General features: G+C 44.1%; 1 protein-coding gene across 10 annotated transcripts in view; it reads right to left on the reverse strand.

The window, feature by feature from the left end:
• ADD1 (adducin 1) overlaps window positions 1–27120 on the reverse strand; it is a 68820-nt gene that overhangs the window by 22802 nt on the left and 18898 nt on the right. For 6 of the 10 annotated variants that reach the window (XM_048509875.1, XM_048509873.1, XM_048509879.1 and 3 more), the window contains 7 exons: window positions 16108–16259; window positions 12271–12351; window positions 10544–10693; window positions 9386–9529; window positions 8880–8978; window positions 8564–8740; window positions 6353–6697 (listed from right to left, as the gene is read on the reverse strand). In XM_048509875.1, the coding sequence (XP_048365832.1) occupies window positions 6353–6697; window positions 8564–8740; window positions 8880–8978; window positions 9386–9529; window positions 10544–10693; window positions 12271–12351; window positions 16108–16259 (1148 nt within the window). The remainder of the gene's footprint in view (window positions 1–6352; window positions 6698–8563; window positions 8741–8879; window positions 8979–9385; window positions 9530–10543; window positions 10694–12270; window positions 12352–16107; window positions 16260–27120) is intronic. The other 4 variants (XM_048509876.1, XM_048509874.1, XM_048509882.1 and 1 more) reach the window with 1 other exon arrangement.

Here is a 27120-nt window from a genome sequence, read left to right on the forward strand (position 1 = left end):
ATTTTTGCTAGGAGGCTCACAAACCTCATCAGAAGGGCTTTAAACTGAGGGTGTGGGGGGGGGGGCAGTGACATAGGTATAGATTTTTATGGGGGGGTGTTTGGGGGCGAGGCCATGCCCCCACCTGCCTCTGGGGGCATGGCCACGCCTCTCCAAGCCCCACGCCCAGCCTAAGTGCTTATAAAAGCAGCTCTCTGAGGCAAGGGATGGCAGACTCCTGTGACCCGCCCGCCCTGCCTCCCCCACCGGCTGGGCTCCCAGCTGGCAGCCGGCAGTCCCTTCTCTCTCCCCTCCAGGCAGAGGGGTAACTAGGGAAAATGGACCTCAGTGCAAAATGTGAGGTTTGCACACACACACCCCCCACCACCCATGGGCGACTGCTGTGATGCTGGAATCCACCCCCAAACAGCATCACTTTCAATGGTGTATATATTAGGGAGACCAGATTCTCCTTTTAAATCCACCTTAAAGGGAGAATCTGAGGTCCCCAGATTAAACAATATTGATAGTGATGCTGTTTTGGGGTGGATTATCCCCCTTCCTGAAACAATATCACTTTCAATGTTTAAACTGGGGACCTCAGATTCTCCCTTTAAATCCATGCCGAAGGGGGTGGATTTAAAAAGAGAATCTGGGAAAATGGGGGGGGGGGGTGCCTGCTGTCAGGGGTGCAATTGTTAAGCTAGCAGCACCAAACTTTCAGGGTATCTTTGGGAGACTCTCCTGATGATACCACCCAGGTTTGGTGAAGTTTGCTTCAGGGGGTCCAAAATTATGGACTCTCAAAGGTGTAGCCCCCATCACCTATTAGCTTCCATTGGAAACAATGGGGGATGGAGCCACCCGCTTTGGGAGTCCATAACTTTGTACCCCCTGGACCAACCTTCACTAAACCGGGGTTATATCAGCAGCACCCACTTTGGGGATCCATAACTTTGGACCCCCTGAATCAAACATCACCAAACCTGGCTGGTATCAGCAAGAGATTATCCTGATGATACCACCCAGGTTTACTAAAGTTTAGTTCAAGGGATCCAAAGTTATGGACCCTCAAAAGGTAGCCCCCTCTACTATTAGCTTCCATTGGAAACAATGGGGGATGGAGCCACCCGCTTTGGGAGTCCATAACTTTGTACCCCCTGGACCAACCTTCACCAAACCGGGGTTGTATCAGCAGCAGACTATCCTGATGATACCACATAGGTTTAGCGAAGTTTGATTCAGGGGGTCCAAAGATATGGACCCTCAAATGGGCAGACCCATCTAGTATTAGCTCCCATTGGAAACAATGGGGGATGGGGCACCCCTTTTGGGGGTCCATAACTTTGGACCCCCTGAACCAAACTTCACCAAACCTGGCTGGTATCATCAGGAGTGTCACCTGACGATAGCCTGAAATTTTGGTGCCGCTAGCCTAAAAACTGCGACCCCTGAAGGCCAAAAACCGAAAAAAACACTTTAAAAATACAAAAACCCACAAATGGGGGGACGGAGCTTCGGACATGCAAGGGGGGGGTCTGAACCCGAGAACCCCCCCTTACCTACATCCTTGGTGTGGGGTGGGGGACGACAGTATCAAGTGGGCAGGAGTTCATCAAGGGCTGGAGATTACAGTCCGAAGATTATGCAGAGAACTGAATTAATAGTTCATGAACCCACCAGTATGAGGGATAAAACCTTAAATAAGCAGCCTGGGGGGATGAGCCTTGGTCTTCGATGTCTCTACACTAATGCACAGAGCATGGGAAATAAACAAGAGAAACTTGGACTCTTAACACGGCTAAGCAAATACGATATAATAGGCATCACTGAAACCTGGTGGGGTGAGTCTCATGATTGGAATATAATAATTGAAAGACATAACCTATTTCAGAGAAATAGGTAAAATAGCAGCATTATACATCAGGGATTATTACAGATGTGAGCAGGTCCATGACTTATTTATTATTTATTTATTATTAAACTTTTAGACCACCCTCCCCCGGAGGGCTCAGGGCAGTGAATAACCAACAATCATATACAATTAAATCCTGGAAGCCATGTTGAGAGCATCTGGGTAAAAATTAAGGGAGAGAAAAACAGCAGCGATCTCATTGTGGGGGTCTATTACAGACCCACAAACTAGACTGAAGAGCTGGATGAAGCTTTCCTGGAACAGATGACCAAACTTTCAGAAAGGAAAGTAGTAGTAATGGGAGATTTCAATTATCCTGATATTTGTTGGGAGTCAAACTTTGCCAAGTGTCACAGGGATTGAGTCTAGGTGACAGACATGCATTCCTACCTCATTGTAACTGCGTTACGCTACAAATCAAATACTACTAAGATACATGTAACCAGCCTGCTATATGTTACCACTGCCATCTGGAGCATTCTTTCCTTGATCTTTATGGATTCACACCCTCTGTAGATAACCAGGCTTTCTCCTGATGCCCTGATTCCATGAGAAACAGAGTCACCCACTGATACCCCCCAAAAGGCAATGCTGGGACTTGCGTGACCCCTGTCTGTGGACAACAAGCCATGCAACTGGGGAGGACGATGCCCTGAGGAGAGGTTAACATCATCCACCTTGCCAGCAGGGCTTCTGTTGGTGTAACTGACAGGAGAGGTGCAAGACAGGGAATCGCCTTCACTCACTTTCCCCTCCTCAGGACAGCTGCCGTGGGGTGCACGTGTTTTATTCATCTGGGCCAACCCTCAACATCACCTTTTCAGGATCTGAAGGAAGGGGAAGCAGCTACCACTAGAATTCTGTGCCTTCATGCGCTCCCATTCATTATTATTATTAAAATGTTGTTGGGGGCGGGAAGCTAGTGGGATATCATTTTAGCTTTATTGATTTGACAAAGTATTTACGGTGGCATCTGCTTAGATGTTGGTGCCAACATGATGAGATATTGTCCCTGATGTAAGAATGTCTGAGAGTTGAAACACAGAGGGGTGTAATGTAAAATTCTATTTGTTTGGAATTGCAAATCAAGAATATAATTTCAAAGGTTAAAAATACCAAAACAAAACACCTGACACTAATGTAAAAAGAAAGTAACAGCTTTTGAAGATGTTACAATCCCTAAAGAAGCCCTATTCAGAATTCCAGTTTTGGGCTGAACCTCCGTAAAAGGCAGTAAAGTCTATGTGGTTTGAAATAAAGACCCAGCAGACTGAACTCAAATGTTTAAAACAAAACAAAATTAGCTGGCAGAAGTAGAAGATGACAATTTCTGTTCCTCACTTAATCCTCAAGTGCTACATAGATATATGAAACCCTGGGGAAAACATGTTCTTCTTTACCTGAGATTTTTTTTCCCACTTAAAAAACCCCCAAGACATTTTGGAGAGTGCTGGGGAAAAAACTTCTATAATTCTCCTTTTAAGTGAGGAAAAAATGGTCTTAGAAAGCATTTCACTCATTCTAAATGTATAGCATGAAACAGTCTGGTGGCTTTCTCGGTATCTCCATCAGAAAATCTACAATACAGGGGGGAACATTAAAAAAAAAGACTCCAAAATATTTTCACTTTTGGAATGAGTGAAATGTTTAAGGCAACATTTTTCACACTCAGATCTTGCGGCTTTCTCAATATTTCTATTGGAACGTTTTGAAAATTGTAGGAGACATTGAAAAAAATCATGATTATTTTTTTCATTTTGGAATGAAGGAAATAAAAGACGTTTGAAACGAAACCTTTTCTCAATATGTGTAGCATGAATATTTTTATGTAAGGCAATGCACACCATTAAAGAATGATAAATCCTATGTAGAGTGCAGGCATGATCAAGAACATTGTTGTTTAAATGTTTAAATGGCAACAATTAATATGCTCTAAAAGTTACTATTAGGTTATTAAAGAGTGCAGTGTTTTCAATGTTATCAAGTTTAACTTAATATGCAAATATGCTGGTAGTTGCACCCATTATGACACTTTCAAATAATACAGTTAAATTTGCTTACTACAGAGCTTTTCTACTTCCAGGTGTCAAATTTTCTCTGGTGACAAACATGGCATCTATGGCAGAAAGGGTGCCAGAGTTTACTATTTTTTCTCATGTATTATGTCTGCTTGCAATTTATCTTACAGGAAATGAAGACACTGATAATTTCAAATTCCATAAATGTGCCAAATAGTACAGTTTTACATGCCAAGTGATGTATCTTATGTTGTTAAATCAATAAAGTAGTATGATGGGAAAATAAATATTGCATATGTTTGAATTTTCCCTGGGGGGATGACAGAATAAAACACACACACACAAACACACGATTATGGAAATCATTTGTTACTTTTTGAAAAAGGAAAATTCAATGCATGATGTTGTCATGACCGTCTAACGTCTTAGCCATGGTCCTGCCATATTTCTTCCTACAGAGAGCTTAATGCTGAAGCAGCCTTGAGAAATTGTTTTTGCTTTCCATTTGTCCCTGTATCAGTCTGCCCTTAACTAGGTTACTGCAGCTGCGGGAGGAGTTGGGACAGAGTATTTTTATCCCAAGTTTTCACCCTCTGAGGAATGTGTGTCCGTGTGAATGTGTGAGTGTGTGACAGTACTTTCCCACCACAGGGAAAGTGGGGGTGGGCGTCGTAGGCCTGATATATCTACGCTGGGAGACACAATGCTTTGCCTGTTCTACTCAGTTCTGACAATATAAGTCAACAGTTTTTCTATGCTTGCAATCAATGGCCGATTACCCACCGCAGTCAGTTTCCCACCCTCACCTCACTCTGGCGCAAAAAGTCGTGCCAGAAGTACTCTCGTTTTCCCAGGGGAAAGTGAGAAGCATGCGCAAGAGGAAGTGTGTTGGAACAAGAAATCTTGCCCCAATGCACCTTCTCTTGCAGCATATCATAAAAATAAATAATAATTCTGCTTTAAAAGTACCGATTCACTTATTGGACAAGTCTCGGGTTGTGACAGATGCTCACATGCAAATGTAAGCTTTGATAACTGACTATGAAGTAATGTGAAGTTATTTACTAAAAGGTTAAACTTTCTTCATTTTATGTTTTAAAGTTCAGGTTATAATTGTGAATAAAACTAACAAAGTCTACTAAATTTACAGATGCAAAGTGGTCTCCAGTTCATGAAAACTGATGTCACAACCTGTTTATCAGTCTTTAATAAACCACAACAATTTGTTATTTTGGCAACTGTACGCTAACATGGCTATCCATCTCGAATTGTTAATAAAATATTTTTAAAATTATGTGTTTTAACCTCAATAATGCCAGAACACATTTTTCTCAGCCACTTTGTTTTTCACTGGTAAAGGTTAAGCATTTTAGATACCACCTGGTAATGCCAAACAGGGGTTCTGCCTCCCAAAACTCTTCAGAAAAAATAATTCCCAACTTGAACTAAAAACACCTTAACCTATTTTTAGAGAGACACATTTTCCAGATTTCTGACTATATGACAAGGGTTCCAGTAAAGCCTACAAGTTACCATATCATCAGAAATATATTAATCAATCATTACAAAGGCCTGTATTCATGCATAAACTATGGGTTTTAGAAACAATATATGCCATGACAACCAAGAGTTCCAAACAGCTACCACAATCCATGTGACAGCATTGAAAAACCTTGAATCAGCACTGACATTTTAATTTCGTAAAACAGCATTCTTATAACTAAAAAGTCTCCTAAATGATTGCCCGAGCTGCACTTTAGTCATGCCACACCCAGCTGATACTGTAGGAAAGATTGTCATTTTATGGCCATCTACTTACATGCAACAATTCATGCAGAAGAGGCTGTGAGCACTGGGAGGCTTTAGGGTGATACAGGAGGAGCAAGAGAGGTCAAGTTATTCAGAGGGAGGAAAGCTCAAGAGGAAATACAGCTTTTAGAAACTTGCGCCTGTTCTGGTGGTCCACAGAGCAGCAGACATACACATTGAGACCATCCTGTTCAAACCCACTGACTGCATTCAAAGCAAATGCTCCAGATTATGATCCAGCCTTCCAGACTAAATGCTACATGGAACAGTGTGCATTTTTTTCAGACATCGCATTGCTTTAGCTGAACATACTGCTTAGCAGTTATTTTTTCTAGAATGTATTTCCAGAAAATCTCTTGTCCAATATAAAGTTATTCAACTAGCCAAAGTATTAATTTGCTGATCAGCCTGCAAAATACAGCTCTGGCCCCTTCCACTGAAAAAGTGGGATTCAATTTAAAAACAAAGCATTTACTACTACTGCTTCAGCTCTTTAAACGGATGTCTCCACAAAGCCATATGAGAATGCGAAGGGAACAGCTCTATCCGACTTAAACCTCAAAGCCTCACAGTGCCTGCGCCCAAAGTTGCTCTACATCATCTAACTATGAACAGTAAGGTAGGCACAGACCAAGCAGTTGGTAATACAGCTTGGCACGCAGACACCGGACGAGAGAGACTGCAGCAAGGGTTTCACGTGATCGTGTGTAATGTTCGTCCACACCTTAGTCTTCGACTTGGGGCTGCCGCCATTCTGCCCTTCTTCAGAAGCATCATCTCCTCGGCCAGAATTCAGCCACCTTGTCTTCTCTCGCTGCTGCTTCTGAAAACTATGCCGCAGAGGGGAACAAGTACCCGAGTCCCCATCACTAGCAAAAGAGTACCCTGTGACACTAGCAGGAATCTCCACGTCACTGAATTTTTTAGACTTCTCTCTCAGAGCAGGGCATCGGTAGGGGTAGCCAGTTCTGTAACCCTGAAACACACAGCAAAATACTTCATCATGTTGTATATCAGAACTTAGTACTGCTTTAAAAAAAACAACCTTAGTAATCTTTAAGGAAAGATACCCAATTTCTGCCCTGAGTATTCATGCTCTTAACACCACCAGAGTTTTGTCTCCCCTTCTGCTCCTCGCCAAGACTAATAGGCCAGGGACCTAATGGCCCTCTAAAGCTATCAGGGCTGGCCTCCCTACAAGGGCTTAGGGGCATGGGGCCTGCAAACCCATGGCTCCGGAGCCTCATGCGGCTCTTTCAGCCTTATACTGCAGCTCTGCATGGCCTGGAGGTCGGAGGGTAGCATGGGCGTGTCCCTCCAGAGCAGTGCTGGAAGGAAAGGTGAGTGGAGGACCCGAACCGTAGGTGGCTCCGTGTGGAGCCGTCTCTCCGGCTCGGTAGATCTTCGGGCCATGGAAAACGGGTCCAAATGGCTCTTTGGGTGGTAAAGGTTGCCGACCCCTGGGCTAGGGCTTTTACAGCCCTGGCCCCTACCTGGTGGAACAGGCTTCCAAGGGAGATCAGGGCCCTGCAGGACCTGCAGAGTTTCTGCAGGGCCTGTAAGACGGACCTGTTCCGCCAGGCATTTGGCCAGCGTGGCTAAAAACATCGCTGCCATTTCATCTGGCCTCCCGTGGGCATAAAGGTAGGGAGGGGGGAGGATGACGCCATTTGATGAGATATGGTTCAGTTTTTATTCTTATTATTGAGAATAAGTTTTTATGGTATGTTTTTAAGTTGTATTATCATTGTTGTTCACCGCCCTGAGCCCCTAGGGGGAGGGCGGTTTAGAAATTAAATAAATAAATAATGGGACAGTGCTGATCATTAGAATCGAGGCTGCCTAAGAGCCCTTTGGGTATCTATTTTAGTCGCCATCCTTATGAATTGTTTCATTTTACATTTTGCAATTATTCACGTATTATTTTTGGAATGTTTTATGATTGATAAATTAGAAATTATGTATGTAAGCCACCTGGAGCCTGGCTTAGGCTAGGGAAGCTGGGGTATTAAACATAATTTAATAAACATAAATAATAAAATAAATGGAAAAATCAGCACATTATATACGTTTTTACATAAAACTATGAGCAAAACTTGCCTGCAAGAGTAAAATCTATAAACTGGACTACAGGGAGGCAGTTCAAGGTTTCAGGAGCTCAGCTTTGCCCCAACCTCCAGTCCACTGGCGGGCCTTATCTTGTGCTGCTGCTCAAGCCGCAGCAGGGAGGAGCAGGCAGTGACGGCTGTGGAGGAGCATGGCGCCGAGGACAGGAGCCAGCAGTTGGGGTGGAGGGCAATGTTGGGTGGAATGCAATGCAGCGGCAGCCCGACAATGCGGCAGGGAGTTCCTCTCTCAATGGGAAGGAGAGGAAGGTCAGGCAGGCCAGAGTCCATCCTGCTTCCACTGATCAGGCCTCTGCACCCTCACTGGGGAGAGGGCAGAGAGAATCGGCAAGGGACAGTAGTCAATACGGCTAAGCTTGACCCCTAGGCCACAACTGGTGGAGGGAGCTGGGAAGGTGGGTGGATAGCTGTATAGGAAAGGGGGAGGCTCAAGCTGAGGAGGAAGCCTGATTGCTGATTCCCAAACCTGTGGAACTATGCAAGTCATGAGGGAGAGGCAGCAGGTGAGCCCTTTTCCCTCACTGATGAGGCAGAGTCAAAGACCCTGGCACTGGTGAGTCCTGCCAAAAGGGCAGGCACAGGAAGGTTTCAAAAACTGACCTTTTCTTCCAAGGCCCAGTGTCCTTCAGAAAAGTTTAACTGGAAACAAAAACTTTAATTGGAACACAGCAGATGGTAATAAGCAACTCTTGATATTGTAGTGATTTCTTTCTTACCAAGTTGTCAAGCATTCGCATGAGAGCTTCAAATTCCTGTTCTCCTGTCTGCCATTTTGGATGAGATGCTGACCCTTCCCCTTCTGGAGACTCATGACACCGAGGCTTCACTTTATACTTTCCAGGGTCCAGAAGCACTAAATTGTCTGGGCCCCCTGCGCTGGCCAAAGTGCGTACCTGAAAGTAATCAAAACAAACCAAGTTTCTATAATAACATATTTATTATTACACTGTCCACTGCTATGACCTCTATTAACCAGGATTCCCCCCCCCCCCCCCCGCCAACTATAGTGACAGAAACAAACAGCAAGCTTACTTGGATCTCACAAGCAACTACCAGATTATGAATGTAGTAGAATGCCTCTTCAACACTTTCTCCAACAGATACCAAACCATGATTTCTGAGGATGAGAACCTTGAGGAAGAAAAACAAGTTTAGGAGAGTTGCAGGTAAAATGAGTTCTGCCACAAAAGCCTTTTTACTTGCCATTGTCAGGCAGTTTAGCAGCAGTGGCGTAGTGGGTAAGATCAGGTGCATTCTAATCTGGAGGAACCAGGTTTGATTCCCCGCTCTGCCGCTTAAGTTGTGGAGAATTCAGATCTGGGGAATTCAGATTAGCCTGTGCACTCCAATACACACCAGCTGGGTGACCTTGGGCTAGTCACAGCTTTTCGGAGCTCTCTCAGCCCCACCCACATCACAGGGTGTTTGTTGTGAGGGGGGAAGGGCAAGGAGATTGTAAGCCCCTTTGAGTCTCCTGCAGGAGAGAAAGGGGGGACATAAATCCAAACTACTACTCCTCCTCTTCTTCTTCTACTGACCTTGCTTTTGGGCCCCAGATTCTTCTGAATCAACACTTTCTCCTCATCATCCACAAGAATCCCATGGTAATCATGATAAGCAACTTCTCCAAGGGATAATGCCTCAGGCGAGAGAGGCAAGAGACCACATTTCATTGCAGACACCTGGAGATGATATAATAAGTTTTATTATATAGGAAGAAAAGGAAGAATCAGCAGCGCATGTTTACATTACTTTAATTACTAAGATGCAACAGCCATTTAAACTATCAAAGGTGTTGGTCAACAGAATTGTTACCTTCCCAAAAAGAATTGTTACCTCCCCAAAAAGAAGGGATGCAGCTCCAGTAATAAATTAGAAATGCAAACGTCTAACAGTGCAATCCTAAGCAGAGTTACTCCACTGAAATACATGGGCTTCGACTGGAGCAACTCTCTTTAGATCATTGGGGGGAGAATCTTATTTTTACTCTGGTTATGATACATCTGTATAACTGATCATCAACTTACAGAGTAAAGTAAACAACTAAGAAGTAACTGTTTGATCTAAAAAGCTCCTCTCCTCTCAATTAACAAAAAAACCCAAAACCAAACAAAAACATTGTGTTATTTCCCACCTGAAGTTATTTCCCCACTGCAGAGAGTTTAAAGTTGTGGCCGGGTCTGGTCGAAGCCCTTGGCGATATATGTGAAGAGGCCACCAGAGGGCTGAGGACCAAATGCAGAGGCGGCTCGTCTTTGCTCACTTTCCCAGCCATCAATCACTATGCAGAAAAGTGCTCTTTACACAGGCCCAGAAATGTTCCACTGTTGTGGAAGTGGCCCCCAGGGCTGATCAAACGTAGGCTGGGAAGCTGGCTTAGCAGGGCAATCCTGTGCAGGTACTCCAGTCTAGGTCCACTACAATCAACAGGGTTACACTGGAGTAACTGAGCATAGGACTGTAGCATAAAAATAGGAGCTTTAAACATGGCTGAAACAGACTAATTTTTTTCTCACCTAATTTTTTTGTCTGTAGAGTGGGCTAAGGAGTTTTATCCTCTTTTATTAATTTTGTCAATACCACTCCCCTCCTGTCCACTATTTGAACATACAATCTTCTCTTTTCTACTGGAAGCTACACCACTGTACATGCAACTACCTGACACTTCATAGCTAGAGTAAGAAGGGATTTCTTACCGCTGCCCCAGCTGGTGTGTGAATATGAACAACGCACTTAATGTCAGGACGAGCTGCATAAATGGCAGAGTGCAAGGTAAAGCCAGCTTGATTCACTCCCAAATTAGTACTTCCACGGTCAACCACATCACCTTGGATATTTATTTTAACCTGACAACATAAAACTGAATCAGTCCTCAAAGTGATTTCATCTCTCCTTAAGCCACATTGTCCTGCTGAAGCACAGACACAGATTCACTCATTCTAAAGGCTCCTGAATGAAATCATGAAATAAAATGCAAACTGAAACTAATCCCACTATCAGCAGAGGTCCATACATTCCCTTACCTGCTTGTCAACAGCAAACAAAAGACAAATGCCTTCAAGCCCCCCAAAAACCAAAGGGACTGGAATAAAGCCAAGTTTTCTTTCCTTACCCAAGTGCATGATTAGACTAAAGACCTCTGGGAACAAGGATCATCCCCTCCTGATCCCGTATCTTCTGACTCAACCTGTCAACCTGAATGTTCTGCTACCTTTTTAAAGGCTGAGAGCGAAGTTTTGCTCTGGTGTGTTGGACGTCCTCCTGGCTAATGCCTCTGAGGTGACCTTGCCCATTAGTTTTAGAATATGCACAAGGAAACTCTGACGGCAAAGGCAATCTCTGGGCTGAACTATCAACTGCCAGCCTGACAGCCCTTCGGACTGCGGTTCATTAGCCTTGAGCCACCAGCTCCCACCCAGACAGACTGGTCTGTGTTTGGCACAGGAAAGTCTATTCACATTAACTTGTTTAAAGGCATTCATCTTAAAACAAATGGGAATCTATTAAGCTGGCTGTGCTGAGGCTCACAGTGATGTCAGATGCTCTCTGTAAGCGCCTGCTGTTCTTGAGGCTCTCACAAATCCACAGGTCATTATGTTAAAAGAACGATTAATACTACCTTCAACCACTGTTTATGCAATGGAACATTTGAAGGATTTCTGAGTGTTAATGGTTAATATTAGCTGTATCAGGCAACTTCTTGAACACCTCTTATACACAATTGAAAAGTTTGTATATAGAAGAAGAAAGGGCTGTACATTTAACTAAACTGAGTCACTGGAGTGTTGTGTGGTTTCTGAGCTGTATGGCCATGTTCTAGTAGCATTTTCTCCTGATGTTTCGCCTGCATCTTCAGAGGATCAGTTCTCATGACGCCACTCCAAACAATTCTCCTGAAGTCCAGTGGCATGCCCATGGTCCGGGCTTATATATATGGAAGGACCATTGGTGTGAAATGACTTAAAACAGCCACATTTTAACTATATGTGGTCCAGAACAGGTAAAAAAGTTTCTGAGCCATTCAATCAGCAAGCTGCACCAAGCAAAGGTTCATACTACGTTGGAGAATTGCAGAAGGTGTTCCTGGAACTCTTCCACAGAGATCTGTTCTAGCTATATGAAATCTAATAGGCTTGTACTAAAATGAAATTGTCCTGTAAATAATATGCTTGTGCTAAAATGAAAAAATCTAAACAATTCTCAAGAGCAAAGACAAATCCTTAGTACAAGTTCATGGCCTTGTACTTAAGACACAGAGGGTAAATGCTAGAGCCCTAAGCCCGGTACAACTTAGTTGTGACTAACTACCACTGAAAAAACTTGTTCTACTGGCTTCTACACGGTCTCATCAAACATAATTTCAGTTAGATTACGATTCAGATATTCAACAATTGAAGTTTGACTGAAAGAATTTTTAACTTACCAGGCTAGATGCTGTAACCTCACTATAGAGAAGCCCAAATGGCACAATGAGAAAGTGTTCCTGCTCTGAATTTACTCTGACCTACAAATTAAAGGAATTAAAATTAATTCTGCACAGAGACTTCTTTGAAAACAATCTTGTTGTACCAGTATGCACAGGAGACAAAAACAGTCTCTGCTTGACTTCTAGAAGTTGTTGGGAAGCACATAATTCTGGGGGGTGGGGTGAGGGGTCATAACACAAGTCCACAAAAGACCCATGAAAAGTAAACATTAAGTACTGAAGTACTAATTTAAACCTGACGATCAGACTACTCTTTGGAACACCTTGAAACTCCACTGATGACATTGATATCCTAGCAAAAGATTTTAACCAGATTAGAGTTTTACCAAACAACAGAAAATTCATTGTTTGGCAAACTTAAAAGCACTTTTATCGTGCCCCCCCCCCCTTCCCCATCTGTCTGTAGTAAAGAGAAAAGACAACTGGGGCAGGGGTGTGTGTGTGAGACCTGATAAACTCCTTCACCCTTCCTTGCAGGAAACATGTGCCAGTCCTCTGAGCACTGTGGTTGCTCTTTTCTGCACCTGTTCCAGCACTACAATATTCTTTTAAAGGCCAGAACTGTATACAGCATCCAAATCAGACACACTATGGATCTGTTCACAGTATGACCAACCATGTTGTTTTCAGTTCCTTTCCTAATCCACCTTAGAGCAGAATTTGTCCTTTTTTATGGCTGCCACACACCTAGTCAACGTTTACCTTGAGTCATATACCAAGACCGCAAGATCTCTTTCCTGGCCAGTTACTGGTCAGTTCAACCCCGATCAATGTCTATTTTCAGTTGTTATTTTTTGATCCAGTGTTCGTCACTTCACACTTACATTAAACCTCATTTTTCATGTTGTCCTTCACTCACCTAAACTGGAAAGATCCCGTTGGGGCTTCTCACAATCCGCTCTGGTTCTTGCATCCTGAACAATCTGCTGTCAACTGCAAAACTGGCCACTTGGCTGCTCATCCTTGATTCCAGATAATTTTGTGAACAAATTAAACAGCACTGTTCCCAAAACAATTATGGTGAAACCCCACTGCTTACTGCCCTTTAGTGCAAGAACTCCCCTGCTCTCTATTTAACCCATTTCTCATCAATAAAAGGATGTGTCTTTTGGCCATTGTATTGACAAAAGCTTTTTTGAAATTTCACGTGCATAACGTCTACTAGATCACGATCTTCTCAAACAACTTCAAGATGCTTGTGAGACAGGAACCATACTGATTCTTCCTCAGTAGTGCTTTTTTCCCTATGTGCCTATTTATTCTGTCTTTAAGAACAATTTCCACAATGCCTGGAAAAGGCCCTGAGATGGATCCAGCCACCATCTCTACTGGCAAAAAGCTCTCTGACTATCAAGAAAGACTGTACTGGGGATCATAGGGACAAAAGCCACATCGGACAGGGGCTATAGGAAGAAGCAGAATGGACAAGATGTCAAACTTTAGACGAACTCCTGTGATCTCCTAAGTCTTTTCCTAGGAAGGCCTATTATAATATAGATGGGCTATTATGCTTAGGAGACAATATCCCATGAGTTCTTTTCTTATGAATACTTGGGGGTCTATTATTCAGACTCAGTGACTGGTTACTGTTTTGTGTGTCATCAGCCCTAGAATTTCATTCACCTGCACCGGGTTAACCTTAGTGTTTTCCTTTACAACATCACAGGGGAGGCTTGCATTTGGTTGACTGCTCCATGCCTTAAGCTGCAAATTCAGTTTCTCCACCATCTCTCTCTCTCTCTCACTTTCCTTTCAGCAAACTTTGTTATCCAAGGACCTTTTCCCTTCCCTGGCCAGTCTTCTATTCCTGATATATCTAAGGAAATTCTAAGTGTATTGTCGAAGGCTTTCACAGCCGGAATCACTAAGATGTTGCAGGTTTTCCAGGTTGTATGGCCATGTTCCAGTAGTATTTACTCTGAGGATCCACTGAAGATGCCAGCAACAGATGCAGGCGAAACGTCAGGAGAAAATACTACTGGAACATGGCCATACAACCCAGAAACCCACAACATCCTAGAAATTCTTATTGTCTGCCTGAACAGCTTTGCAATTTGCTTCTGATGTTTTTCTTTCTTTTATCTGCCTGCTTGCTGTCCATTTACATTTGTTCAGCCACAACCTGAACTACTTTTTGTTCACTACATTGGGACAAATGTTCGTTTTTAAACGTAGTCTTCTTGCCTGTTGACGCAGCCTTGACATAAATATACACTGATATTGCCATTGGGTGAGAGTAAAGCTCTCCTAATTTGCAGGATACATTCTATTTGAGTTTCCATTACTAAGCATTGAGTTACTTTTCAAGCATTCTACAGGAACCTGAGCCCTTTTATCCTCCCCATTTCAGCTTCCTTTGACTAATCCCATCATTTCTGAGACCTTTCCACTCTTGAAATCAAGCGTCATGCTGGACTTTTGAGCCAACCTTCCTTCAATTAAATATTAAACTTAAAAGGATCAAGCCCGAGGGTTGCCTCCCCTAAGTCAGGTTCACAACTAGCTGATTCAAGGCAGACAGCTTGTTCTGACAAAAGCGACATATCTCTGAGCGGCTTTATATCCACAGTGTGCATCTAAAAATATATTCTGTGACGGAGACAGATCTGTGTTTGCCAACATCTGTGTCATAAAATGTAGGCCACTCACAGAAGATGAAGAACATATACTTCACTATGAGCTGCCGCCGCCATTCAGTGGCAAGCCTGAACTTGCTGCCATGTTCTGTACAGACCCTCCTTTGATTCTGCCCGGTCTCTTCTATTAGTGCAAGAAAACAACGTCTATTGATAGTCAGTTAGGCAACCAAAGCAGCTGAGTCGCTCAGAGAAATTACATACAAGATGGACTCAGGAGCCCAGAAACCTCTTCACAGTTAAGCTTTGTTATAAATAAAGACAACTTCATTTTTATACTACAGCTGCAGCTTAATGTTTCCGTGGCATTTAAAAAGCTCATTGTAATGCTGGTCATTCTCTCAAGCACTACTACTGTCTTTGCCAATAAATTAGTCACAGTACAGAAAACTGGCACAGGCTGATAGCTAACAATCCATTCTCACTGTTTTAAGATCTATGGTACCCAGGGCATCCAATCAAAGTGCTGCACTTACATTTTTAAAATATACTAAAACCAGATGGTCCACTGCACTAAGAAAAAGAATAACTCATCACCTCCAACAATGTAACAAGTATTGCTGTCTCTTAATGTAAGAAACCAAGCCTTTCCAAAATTCTGTTCCACTGCACCTTGAAGAATTTTCTGAGGGAACAAGTCACAGCTTATTGGTTGGCCTTTAAAGTGAGTCCCTAAGAATCTGTTTGTATTCTGCAAGACTTACTCTCCATATTCTGCAAGACTTATTATCCAGATATTAGTGCAGAGGCTGAAACAACCTGATCTTATCACAGACACTCAAGGCCTATAATAAAATTAGCAACACATTAACAACAGAAAGTCTGGCACAAAGACTTTGCTTCCAGAAAGCATGCCCCCCACACACCCCACCCCGAAAAGCAAACAGGAAGGAAATATTTTTTTGCCTTTCCAGGCAGCAGTGAGAGTAATATATACAAAATACACGAAAAGATCTCCTTTTCCTTGTACATAAACCGATGTGCTAGGAATTATGCCACATCTGACTAAGATTTGGCAAGGCACCAGGGACCAGACAAGTCTGCTTCTGGGACTGGATTCCTCCCTATTAGCTAACCTTGCTCTAAGTAAAGGTTTTTTAAAAATAAAGAACTATAGATGTGAAGACTTCGTACTCACTGTTATGTGATTGTAAATAAGCTGTGACCACCCAAACAGGTCGGCCAGCCTGTAGAAAGCTGCCAGTTTACACCGAAGTAATTTCTCTCCCTTCTCATACGCAATAGAATCAGACCCCCTGAGATCATTCACTGGCGTCACCATGCCCAGGCCTGGAGGAAGGAGAAAAAGACACATCCCACTCATCAGTCAAATGTCTGCAACACCAAAGCCTCTGAAACACTCAAACCAGCAGGAGTCACAGTCTAGAATCTGAATACATTCCACTCAATAAGCAAGCAGCTTATTGAGAATTTATAAATGTAACATTGTACACTTATTGAGAATTTATAAATGTATGGATTCTCCACAGACAGCCTTGAGGTCACAGGCAGCTTAACACATCCAGAACTGTAGAACAGACTTGTTCTTTTATTTGCCCTTTGGAACATAACAGAGAAGCACAATCCTTTCTCTAAATTCCTCCAAAGTCACTTGAATCATTTAGAGGTAAATTTTTTATTTTACATTGTTTCAGTAATAAACCAACTAATTTTACGGTAAACTGCTATCAGATTTTTTTTTAATCTAGCCACATGGCCATTTAGATATTTTGATCAAATATAAAAACATCTTTATTAGCTTTTAAAGATTCATTTATAATTGCCCCACAGACCCAACTACCTAATCGTCCCGCTACTCGGGAACTACTATCCCTTCCATGGGTATCCCCCCTCCCTTCTGCCCAAAATGGGTTAGAAAGAACTGGCTGCATTCCTGTTGGGAGAAGGGTCACCTAAGATAAATTCTGGCACAGATTCGACTGGTGAGAAAGGTCTGCAGCCTGGTTCCATGCCCATCTTGGGCCTTGAGGCAGCCCTTGTGTTTTCCCATGTGAGGAGAAAGAGGGAGGGTCAAGGAGAAGGGAAACCATAGGTTTATGCCACTGGCGCCCTCTTGAGGATGTCAGTCCTGTGCCTGCTAGGAACAATTTGCTCTCCATAGCCATGCAGTTACTGGCAGGTGATGAGAGCCACTGAGGTTCTGCAGAGTCCATAGACTCTCTCCCTTGGGCACTTCGGGGAGAAAGGCTGGGTTGATCTGCAGTAGATGCTGTTGGAGATTGGCTGTTATTTGCGCCCTCCTTTGTTGTGGGGATATTCATGCCAAAATGAATCCTCTTCCTCCCCATCTGGGCCAGCAGTTCGTGACACTTCCTCCCAGATCAGATCCAGAGTCTATGTTTTGAGTGCAGCACTCTGGCTCTCTGATGCTTCATGTGCTTTTGCAGGTCTCACTGGACCATGAGGAAACAGTCCCTGCCTCCCAATTTGGGGAGCAAGAGGGTCTCCCCATCTGCCATGGAAGTGACGCAGTCCATGGCTTCTTCAACATGTGTTGTACTTGCACTTCCTCAGCTACACTGTTCCTTGGAAGAGAAGGGAAGCATGATGGAAGATAGAATTGGAGAAAGAATGATGTAGAACAGGGGTCTGCAACCTGCGGCTGTCCAGATGTTCATGGACTACAATTCCCACCAGCCCCTGCCACCATGGCCAATCTGGAGAGCCGCAGGTTGCAGACCCCTGATGTAGAAGAATAAAGGAATAAACTAGGAGAGGCTAGCACAGGCACTCCCAGAAAAAACCTGGGCTCCTTGGCAAGACAGGGAATGAACAGCACTGGGGACTAGAAGTTTGAAACCAAGACCTGCCTTCTTAACTGACTGGTGGGAATCACCCACACAAAGATGCCTTTCCTCAGACTGGGAATGAGAGACTGACTCCCCAGATAAGAAACCAATAAGAACACTTTCCAATTAGAATTACACACAGATCTTGTCAATGTCTTTCCAAAACATTATTTTTATGAATGATGTTGCTGGTTCAGTGGATTGAGGAAGAATATGGCTTAATTCTGCAAGTGGTGGTTCCTATTTGGTTCCTCTTCTGTTTACCCTATACAGCTGTGCTTGTCAGACACAAAGGCAAATCTTTTGCTGGCACACACTGATCTATTCTTTCAGCCTGATGTGCACTGGAGTCAGGGTTGAACAACAACGCTTTAAGTGCTGAAGCATGCGGAGCAAGATATGAGAAAGGGCAGCATTTAACTCTTTCTTTTTTTTACAACAGACAACTCTCATACCCAATGGGAGATCTTCCCCATTTATGTTTAATTATTTATGAAAGCTTATAAGCCACCTAACCATCAGATCCCCATGGTAGGCTATGACTATTTAAGAAAACCAACCAACCCCCCCCCAACGAATAACACAGAAACAAATGCAATAGCAGCAGCCTCAGCTGAGAACCCAGGATACGTTCCTCTTCTCATTTGCTCAGCAGATACTAACTATACCTTTTTCAACATAAAGATGACAGTGCGTTGAGCACAGGAAGTGACAGGAGGCTGCTTCTGCCAAATAAATTAGTGCCAAATCTAACTAACCATTAAAGAATAATTTCTATGTGCAGCTTTGCTTAAAAATATCCTTTGGCACTATTGGTAGTGTAACATCTAACATCTTTCTCTGAAATTATATTAAAGCAAAGCAAAGCAAGGAAGCAAGGAAGCAAGGAAGCAAGGAAGCAAGCAAGCAAGCAAGCAAGCAAGCAAGCAAGCAAGCAAGGAAGCAAGGAAGCAAGCAAGGAAGCAAGGAAGCAAGGAAGCAAGCAAGGAAGCAAGGAAGCAAGCAAGCAAGCAAGCAAGCAAGCAAGCAAGCAAGCAAGGAAGGAAGCAAGGAAGGAAGGAAGGAAGGAAGGAAGGAAGGAAGGAAGGAAGGAAGGAAGGAAGGAAGGAAGGAAGGAAGGAGCATTTTTATCGCCTTAAATAAGCACTGGAGAAACTTGCCTCTTTTCACACGGAGACATTCCCCTCCACAGAGAAAATGGCGAATGGAGCAGCAGCAGGAGAAAAATTGGAGAAAATGGCCGATGGGGCAGGAGCGGGCATTTCAAATCCAGCCCCACAATTATTGTCTGACAAAGAACTTTATGAATAATGTTGTTTCTTTTAATTAATGAATTAACATTTTGTTAATTAACCTGTTACTGTTTTGAACAGAAATGTGTTATTTCTAAAATTTATTTATGTATCACTTTCTCCCCTATGGAGACCCAAAGTGGATCACATCATTCTCCTCTCCTCCATTTTAAACTGTGAATTAGGCTAGGGTGAGAGAATGCAACATTGCCTGTGAACACACTGTGACCACTGAGTCTTTCTACATTCACCTGCTTCAAACAACAACATATCAACATTGCAGCCTCTTGGAAAGTTGGTCTATCTCCCATTAAAAAGGATTGGGTAGATGTGCCCTCTGCGAAACTTTGCAAATGTCTCCTTAAAAAAAGAAGACAAATATGCAGGACTGCAAAGAGTGACAATCTTAATTCATCTGGTTCTCTTTTTTTACATTACAAAGGCAACCAGAAGAGCTGAAAGAAGAGGAAACTCCTGCAAACATAAGGGAAATGGCGACGGTAGCAGCTCAAAGCCTCTTTAAGCTTGCAGAAAATGGTGGGTGCTACATTATAGAGCTCTAAGGTGGGTATGGGGGAAGAAACTGAACCAAGTAGGCACTAGGACCACAAAAGAGCAGTCGACTAAGAAGAAGCTCCAGGAAGAAGTCAAGAACTGATCTACAATCAAGCTGTCATCTTTATCCTGAAAAGGGTATAGGAAAGTATCCACAGAGGCAGCACCACCCTATTTTGAGTACATGGGTGGTCAAGGACTGAAATGCTTCTCCCCTAAGGACACTATATGACTAACTCAGGTTGCACAGATGTTAATCCCAAGAATTAGAACAGAAGAGAGAAAAGCCATACAATCATAACAAATGTATTAATGAAGGTGGGGTGGGGCATGGAGGATATTTCCCAAATGGATCTAGATTCCCTTCACCTTCCATCAAAGAGTACCCTTCACATTAAGTGGTAATGGTCTATTCTCTGATGGTAGCCGTGGGAATCCATAGAGATGTTGACCAGAGATGTAAAATTTCTGCAAATTTTGAAGCCAAGGGTGTCATTTTTGTTTCCTGGGGGACTGTTTAACCCTATGCTAACAAAGAAAGGAATACTACAAGGATTCCTTTTAGCCCCTTTTCTTTTAAATATTTATATTAATTCCTTTATAACGTGTTTACAAAGTGAAGATGAGAGCCAGCATGGTGTAGTGGTTAAGAGCAGGTGGATTCTAATCTGGAGAACCAGGTTTGATTCCCCACTCCTCCACCTGAGTGGCAGAGGCTTATCTGGTGAACCAGATGTGTTTCTGCACTCCTACATTCCTGCTGGGTGACCTTGGCATCAACAAGTTTGTGCACAGTGGAAATGTTTGTGCACAGTGGAAGTGGTGGAATCTCTGTAACACATCTACGCTGAGATTAGAAGGTTTACGATTGATCCTTGGATACACCACTTCAGCTACTTAAAATACTTTTGCCAATGAATGTTTAATTAAAAAATTAATGTTGGAAGACCCACCATTTCTTATGTTGTGGCAAAATTCTATTTTATAGCATCAAAGAAAAGGAGTGCTTTGTTGAACAAGGGTCATGATAATAGCTACCGTATATACTCGTGTATAAGTTGACCTGCATTTAAGTCGAGGCACCTAATTTTACCACAAAAAACTGGGAAAACGTATTGACTCGTGTATAAGTCGAGGGTGGAAAATGCAGCAGCTACTGGTAAATTTCAAAAATAAAAATAGATACCAATAAAATTACATTAATTGAGAGATCTGTAGGTTAAATGTTTTTGAATATTTATTTCAAAAACAGTAAACTAGCTCTGTAAGCTCTGATTCTCCCTTTAAATCCACTCAGAAGGGGGGTTGATTTAAAGGGAGGACCTGGGGGAAATTTGAGGGTGCCTGTCAGGGGAGGAATGTTTATGTTAGCAGTGCCAACATTTCAGAGTATCTTTAAGAGACCCTCCTGATGATACCACCCAGGTTTGGTGAAGTTTGGTTCAGGGGGTCCAAAGTTATGGACCCTCAAAAGGGTCCCCATCTAATATTAGCTTCCATTGGAAACAATGGGGGATGGGAGCACCCACTTTGGGGATCCATAACTTTGGACCTCCTGAATCAAACATCACCAAACCTGGCTGGTATCAGCAAGAGATTATCCTGATGATACCACCCATGTTTACTAAAGTTTAGTTCAAGGGGTCCAAAGTTATGGACCCTCAAAAGGTAGCCCCATCTACTATTAGCTTCCATTGGAAACAATGGGGGATGGGGCACCCCCTTTGGGAGTCCATAACTTTGGACCCTCTGAACCAAGCTTCACCAAACCTGGCTGGTATGATCAGGAGTGTCACCAGACAATAGCCTGAAATTTTGGTGCTGCTAGCCTAAAAACTGCGCTCCCTGGCAGCCAATAAAGTAAAAAATCCTAAAATATTTTTTAAAATACACCTCAAAATGTGCTGAAAAAGTCAAAAGAACACAAGAACATAAGAAAGAGCCTGCTGGATCAGACCAGAGTCCATCTAGTCCAGCTCTCTGCTACTCGCAGTGGTCCACCAGGTGCCTTTAGGAGCTCACATGCAGGAGGTGAAAGCAATGGCCTTCTGCTGCTGCTGTTCCTGAGCACCTGGTCTGCTAAGGCATTTGCAACCTCAGATCAAGAAGGATCAAGATTGATAGCCAGAGATCGACTTCTCCTCCATAAATCTGTCCAAGCCCCTTTTAAAGCTATCCAGGTTAGTGGCCATCACCACCTCCTGTGGCAGCATATTCCAAACACCAATCACGCGTTGCGTGAAGAAGTGTTTCCTTTTATTAGTCCTAATTCTTCCCCCCAGCATTTTCAATGTATGCCCCCTGGTTCTAGTATTGTGAGAAAGAGAAAAATTTCTCTCTGTCAACATTTTCTATCCCATGCATAATGTTATAGACTTCAATCATATCCCCCCTCAGACGTCTCCTCTCCAAACTAAAGAGTCCCAAACGCTACAGTCGACTTATATGCGATTATATACAGTATGTATTTGATGGTGTATGAGGTTATGTAACATAACGGTATTTTCTTATTTTAAATATTGGGATGATGCTGCATGTATATTCCTTTTTATACTGTGTACACCTATGTTTGCATGGATTATTTTTTTATGCTGGCGAAAGGCCGTAACAAATGAAAGTAAAGTTTCCCCGGGGGTGGGGGGTGGGGAGATGAGGGTATGGATCTTGTGGAAGATGAGATATGCACTTTCCTGCCAAACCTAAACTTCCTTTACTTCTTTACCAACATAAAATGCATCGTTTATAATTTAGTTAGCATATAAAATAGTACTATTTGGTATATTTTTACTCTCAGTTTCAATCAGTTGTGATGTGTGAGTCTTCCTGTACTGTCCACAGCCCTTGAGCCACACAGTCTTTGAAATGGGCCCCCAACTGTGATCTGTTGAGGTCTGTGGTGAGAAGAGAAAGGACAGCTGTCTCGGGCAAAACACTCTCCAACAAACCAGGATGCTGACACCACCAGCAGATGGCACCGTTGAAGACAGCAACAACCATCTATCTGGTCCTGTAGGAGAGAAGACCCCAGCGGCCTCACTCAAGAGTCTGTCCCCATAAGAAGAGATAATGACAACTGGGCCATAGCCACGAGAACCACTGAGAACTTGGAGCAAAGTTCCACCAATGCAAGGAAAAGCAGAATATAAGCAATTAAAATTTGTGGGTTTCTGGAACTTGGCAATCCTCTTTGCTGGGTGTGAAGTTCTGTCAAACGGAGAGCTAAATGTAAGGAATTCCATAGAAGCAGAAGCCGCTAGTTCTTTTGGTGATAAAAGACCGCTTATTCCAGACATCTTAGAAAGCTTCCACACGAGAGTGGCAGGAATGACTCTTCCCTACCAGAAGCACAGATTATAACTCTATTCACCCATCCCCTTCCTAAGCTTCCGAGAACGAGACCATCTCCCGCCAAGAGAGATAAGGTCTCCTCACGATGAAGCTGGCCCATCAGCCTCGGCTGTGAATGCACTCGTTACTTTTCCATCAACACTATTGAAACCCTTACACTTGCCTCCCTTAAATAGCTATCCTCCCCAGGCTTCTATGGGGAAAGCGCTGTGGAAAGCAGAAATAGCGGGGTGGGGCCTAGCCATTTTCGAATAAACCCATTGATTGCTCCAGAGGAATATCCCACCCAAGAGACTAAATATTGCGTTGCTTACATTAAAGCGAGAGTCCAGGATACCAATTCGTAGAAGTTTGTGGGCCATCAATAATAATGGCCTCCGCTGGTTTTCATAATCGAAGCGGAGCCTCCTGAGCAAGTTTTTCGAAATGGAAGACAGGATGAATGAATACCAAGAAGAAGTAACCAATCGGCAGCGACATCATTAATCACTTCTAGTAATCTGAAAAGGTCCCACTAATCTTTTGCCAAGTTTGGGAAAATTTATGCACGCCTGAGATTTTTAGTAGACAACACACCTGCTTCTACATGAGGGAAATCCGAAATGTTTATCCGCCAGAGCTTTGGGAATCCTCTTAGCCTGTTGTATGGTCTGACCGGCTTCCACCCTCGCTAGGATGAAATCCATTGTTGAAAACTCTGAGGGTCCAAAGCTGTCGCAGTAGTTGTGGCAACGGGCGGAAGCGAGTTCTACCAGACAATTTCAAAGGGGTTTCTTTGTAATTGCTATGAACCGCGATTGTTATAGGCTTATTCGCAAAACGGAATGAGCCGCACCAATTGTCCTGCGGTTGGTGTAACAACGCAATACTGCCCCAGGGTTCTGTTCGCTCTTCCGTCTCACCGGCTACTTTGAACGCAGGGCGGCGACGTTACGCCCTAACAACCCCAAAAACGCTCTTCCAGAACTTTTGAAATGAATTAGTCAAAGGGTCGGAGCACTTCACCTTAACGGGCGAATGGACGCGTAAACATGTTGATAAACAGCCGCCAACTTAGGAGCGGAGGGGATGGAAGCACATGGAATGTCGGGCTTGTTTGGAAAATAAGTCCACCACCACCAATAAAACCGGTGCTGCCAGCGACTGTTAAGCAAATCTGTAATAAATCCATGGAGATGACTTCCCAAGGGCGGAGGTCACCGGAGAGGTTTCTAACAGCCCATGGGTTTTTTCCTGAATGGTTTTGGCTTCTGCTGAAACCGAAGCAACCTTTACCATACTTCATCGTCCTTTACATTGCCACCAGAACTGACGGGCGGGCTAAAATGCAGAGTTTTCAGAAAGCCAAAATGTCCAGCCGAAGCTGGCATCGTGGCAGGTTTATAAGAACCTGCTTTGGCGCGGGAGGGGAGGCACGCACTAACATTCCCTCCGCCAAACTCCATTCTCCAATTGGGAGTCACCTTCCCTCCGCTGGAGGTTCTCGCAGCCCCCGCCTCCTCGAATTCCCGCAGGAAAGAGAGACGACGAATGGGCGGTGAGAGGAGTGGACGTTGAGATCGGTGACAGCCAGCCGCCCCAACTGGAGGGGAGAGAACAGCGCGGAATGCCCGTAAGGCAGCTCCAAATCCTCGGTAGGGCGAGCCGCCAGCCAGTTTAGCTTGGTTTTCCGGGAAAAATGGACTTCGTAAAAGAGAAACGAAAGAAATCGCCCAACGGAGTTGTTTTTATGACATCTTGAGGGGGGTGGAAAGAGCGCCAGGTTTCTTGGTGATCCCATCAAAATCTGAAAGGGGTAAGTTAGCCCTCCAGCCAGGTGCGCCAAGTGGAGAGTGCTACTTTGATGGCCGCAGTCTCTTTATCCCCACAGTCCAGTTGAGTTCAGCACCAGAGAATTTTTTAGATAAATAAGCACACGGAACCAGCCTCTACCATCTTTATTTTTTCTGCAACAGGGCTGCCCTCTAAAGTGCTTTATTGTCCGGTGCATCCACGCGGAACCAATAAACGGAAGATCTGGGTCTGATGTTTTATAGGTTCGGGTGGTAAAGCAGACTTAAGAGTTGAAAGGCTGTTTGACACCTCGTAGACCAGCAAATCGCTTTGGCGACAGTGGATCTTTTCCCCTTAGTGCGAAGAGAGGTCTGTGAGGGAGGGTCACTAGCCAATTGGGGTATAAAGTCAGCCTATAGAAATTAGCAAACCAAGAAAAGATTGGAGTTCTTTGCGTTGATGGGGCAGGCCATTGAAGGACCGGCCAATTTTAGCAGGATCCATTTTCAAGCCCTCGGCGCAGATCCGTAACCCAAATAGCCGGAGGTCTGGTGAAAACAGCATTTGAGAGTTTGGCAAAGAGTTGTCGAGCAAGCTGCTTCTAACACTCCAACTACCGTTTCATGTTCTTCTATGGTTTGTGAACAACTAAAACGCCATCTAAGTATACCACAACTCCCTTTGGTATACAAATCATGGAGAACTTCTTCGCTGATAAGGGCTATAAAATTCTCGGGATTCTAATTTAACCCAATGGCATTATCAAGTATTCAAACTGTCCAAATTTTGTGTTAAACGCATCGTTCATACCTTCGTAGCAATTCTGACCCTGTAGTAAGCCTCAAGTCCAATTAGTAAAATGCCCTTGCTCCAGTGCATCTGGGTAAAAGGTCTTTGATCAAAGGCAAAGGATATTTATTGGACAGGAGACTGCATTGAGACTCGAGTAATCTGTGCAAAGCCGTGAAGACCTTTTCATCTTTTTTCTTCACAAACAAAACGGAGAAAGCGTGTGTTTAGACTGTCGTGATGAACCCGCTGAAATGGTTCTTATCCAAGAAGGCACGGTTCCTTCTCCTCATTGGGACTCATACCAGATTCACCTGGGCAGTTGTTCTGGTTGTATAACGACGGCAGTCAGTAAGCCGGCGGGTGGGTATAACTGTCTATTCTTGCTCCTGAAAACTCTTGGCTAGATCATGGTAATACCGTGGATGCCAATAGAATCGGAGCAATCGCTGATGAAGCCAGGGAGGGGGGTGTCAGGAGAAGTTGGGTTTTCCCCAATTCATGTGTTCACCGCGAGGGAGTGGTCAGGTGAATTCTAAGATCCGTTTCTTTCCAAATGAACTTTGGTTCATGTATCAATAACCACGGCATGCCCAAAACTATGGAGGTTTATTACCGGCCAAATAAAACCACTTCCTACTGGTCGGCGTAACGGAGGAGAACCGTTGTGTTTTGAACTGGGCCAATCTTTTCACTCCCGCAGGGGCTGCCGCCCATTTGGGTGAATGGTGAAGCGGCTTAGCCAGGGGAATTTGGTCCAGACTCCAGCCTTCTGCCACCCACGAGATTAAGCAATGGAGCAGCCAGAATCACAAGGGCCGTAGGCTATAATGCGAAAGTGTAAGCCGAAGCGGGCTGGCCAGAAACGCTTTGACAGTAATGGAGCCGCCGCCTTCACTCACCGCCAGAGTCGGGCCCATGTTCATGGGGCTGAAGAAGGCAAAACAGCTGCTTCCTCCTGGGTCGCTTCTTCGGCGACCGCTTAGACGAGCCCGTCGGAGCGCCCCGACGTTGGTGGTTGGCAGATGGAGTGCGCCAGAAGCTGAGCCGTGTTGGTTTTGCTTCTGGGACAGTTACGCTAGGGATGACCTGGCCCTCCGCATTATCAATCCTGCCACGCTCAGAGGGTTTCGTGAAGTGCTGGCTTGGTTTGCGGGCGAGTGGCAGGTTTAATGGGCTGCCTCCGCACGAAGCCGTGATTCCAAACGATTTTCGCCACCTGGGATCCCAACTGGATCCAATCTGCAATAGCACGCAGGTACCTCAATTAAAACACCGCTTTCACGCAGCCTCTGTCAGCCCGGCAGCATCCGGAAAGAAGTATTCGTGATTTCATGCGCCGAGGCCACCAGGAGGAAGTGTCGAGCCGCCGCATCGCAATTCACGGGCAAATTCTGCAAACGGGCGGTTCGTCTGTTGGATAGTTTTGAGGTGATATTTCATTCTCGGGCGCTTCTGATCTTGGAAGCCGCTTCTGGCTTGGAGGAATGCGGCAATCGCGGCGAAAGAGTCTTCTATCTTGCAAAATCCAAAAGAAACACGCCGAACCAGTCGGCTGCCGCTCCATCCAGGACTGGAGCCGAT

Source organism: Sphaerodactylus townsendi, linkage group LG10 (genome assembly GCF_021028975.2).
Source record: "Sphaerodactylus townsendi isolate TG3544 linkage group LG10, MPM_Stown_v2.3, whole genome shotgun sequence".
Lineage (NCBI taxonomy): Eukaryota > Metazoa > Chordata > Lepidosauria > Squamata > Sphaerodactylidae > Sphaerodactylus > Sphaerodactylus townsendi.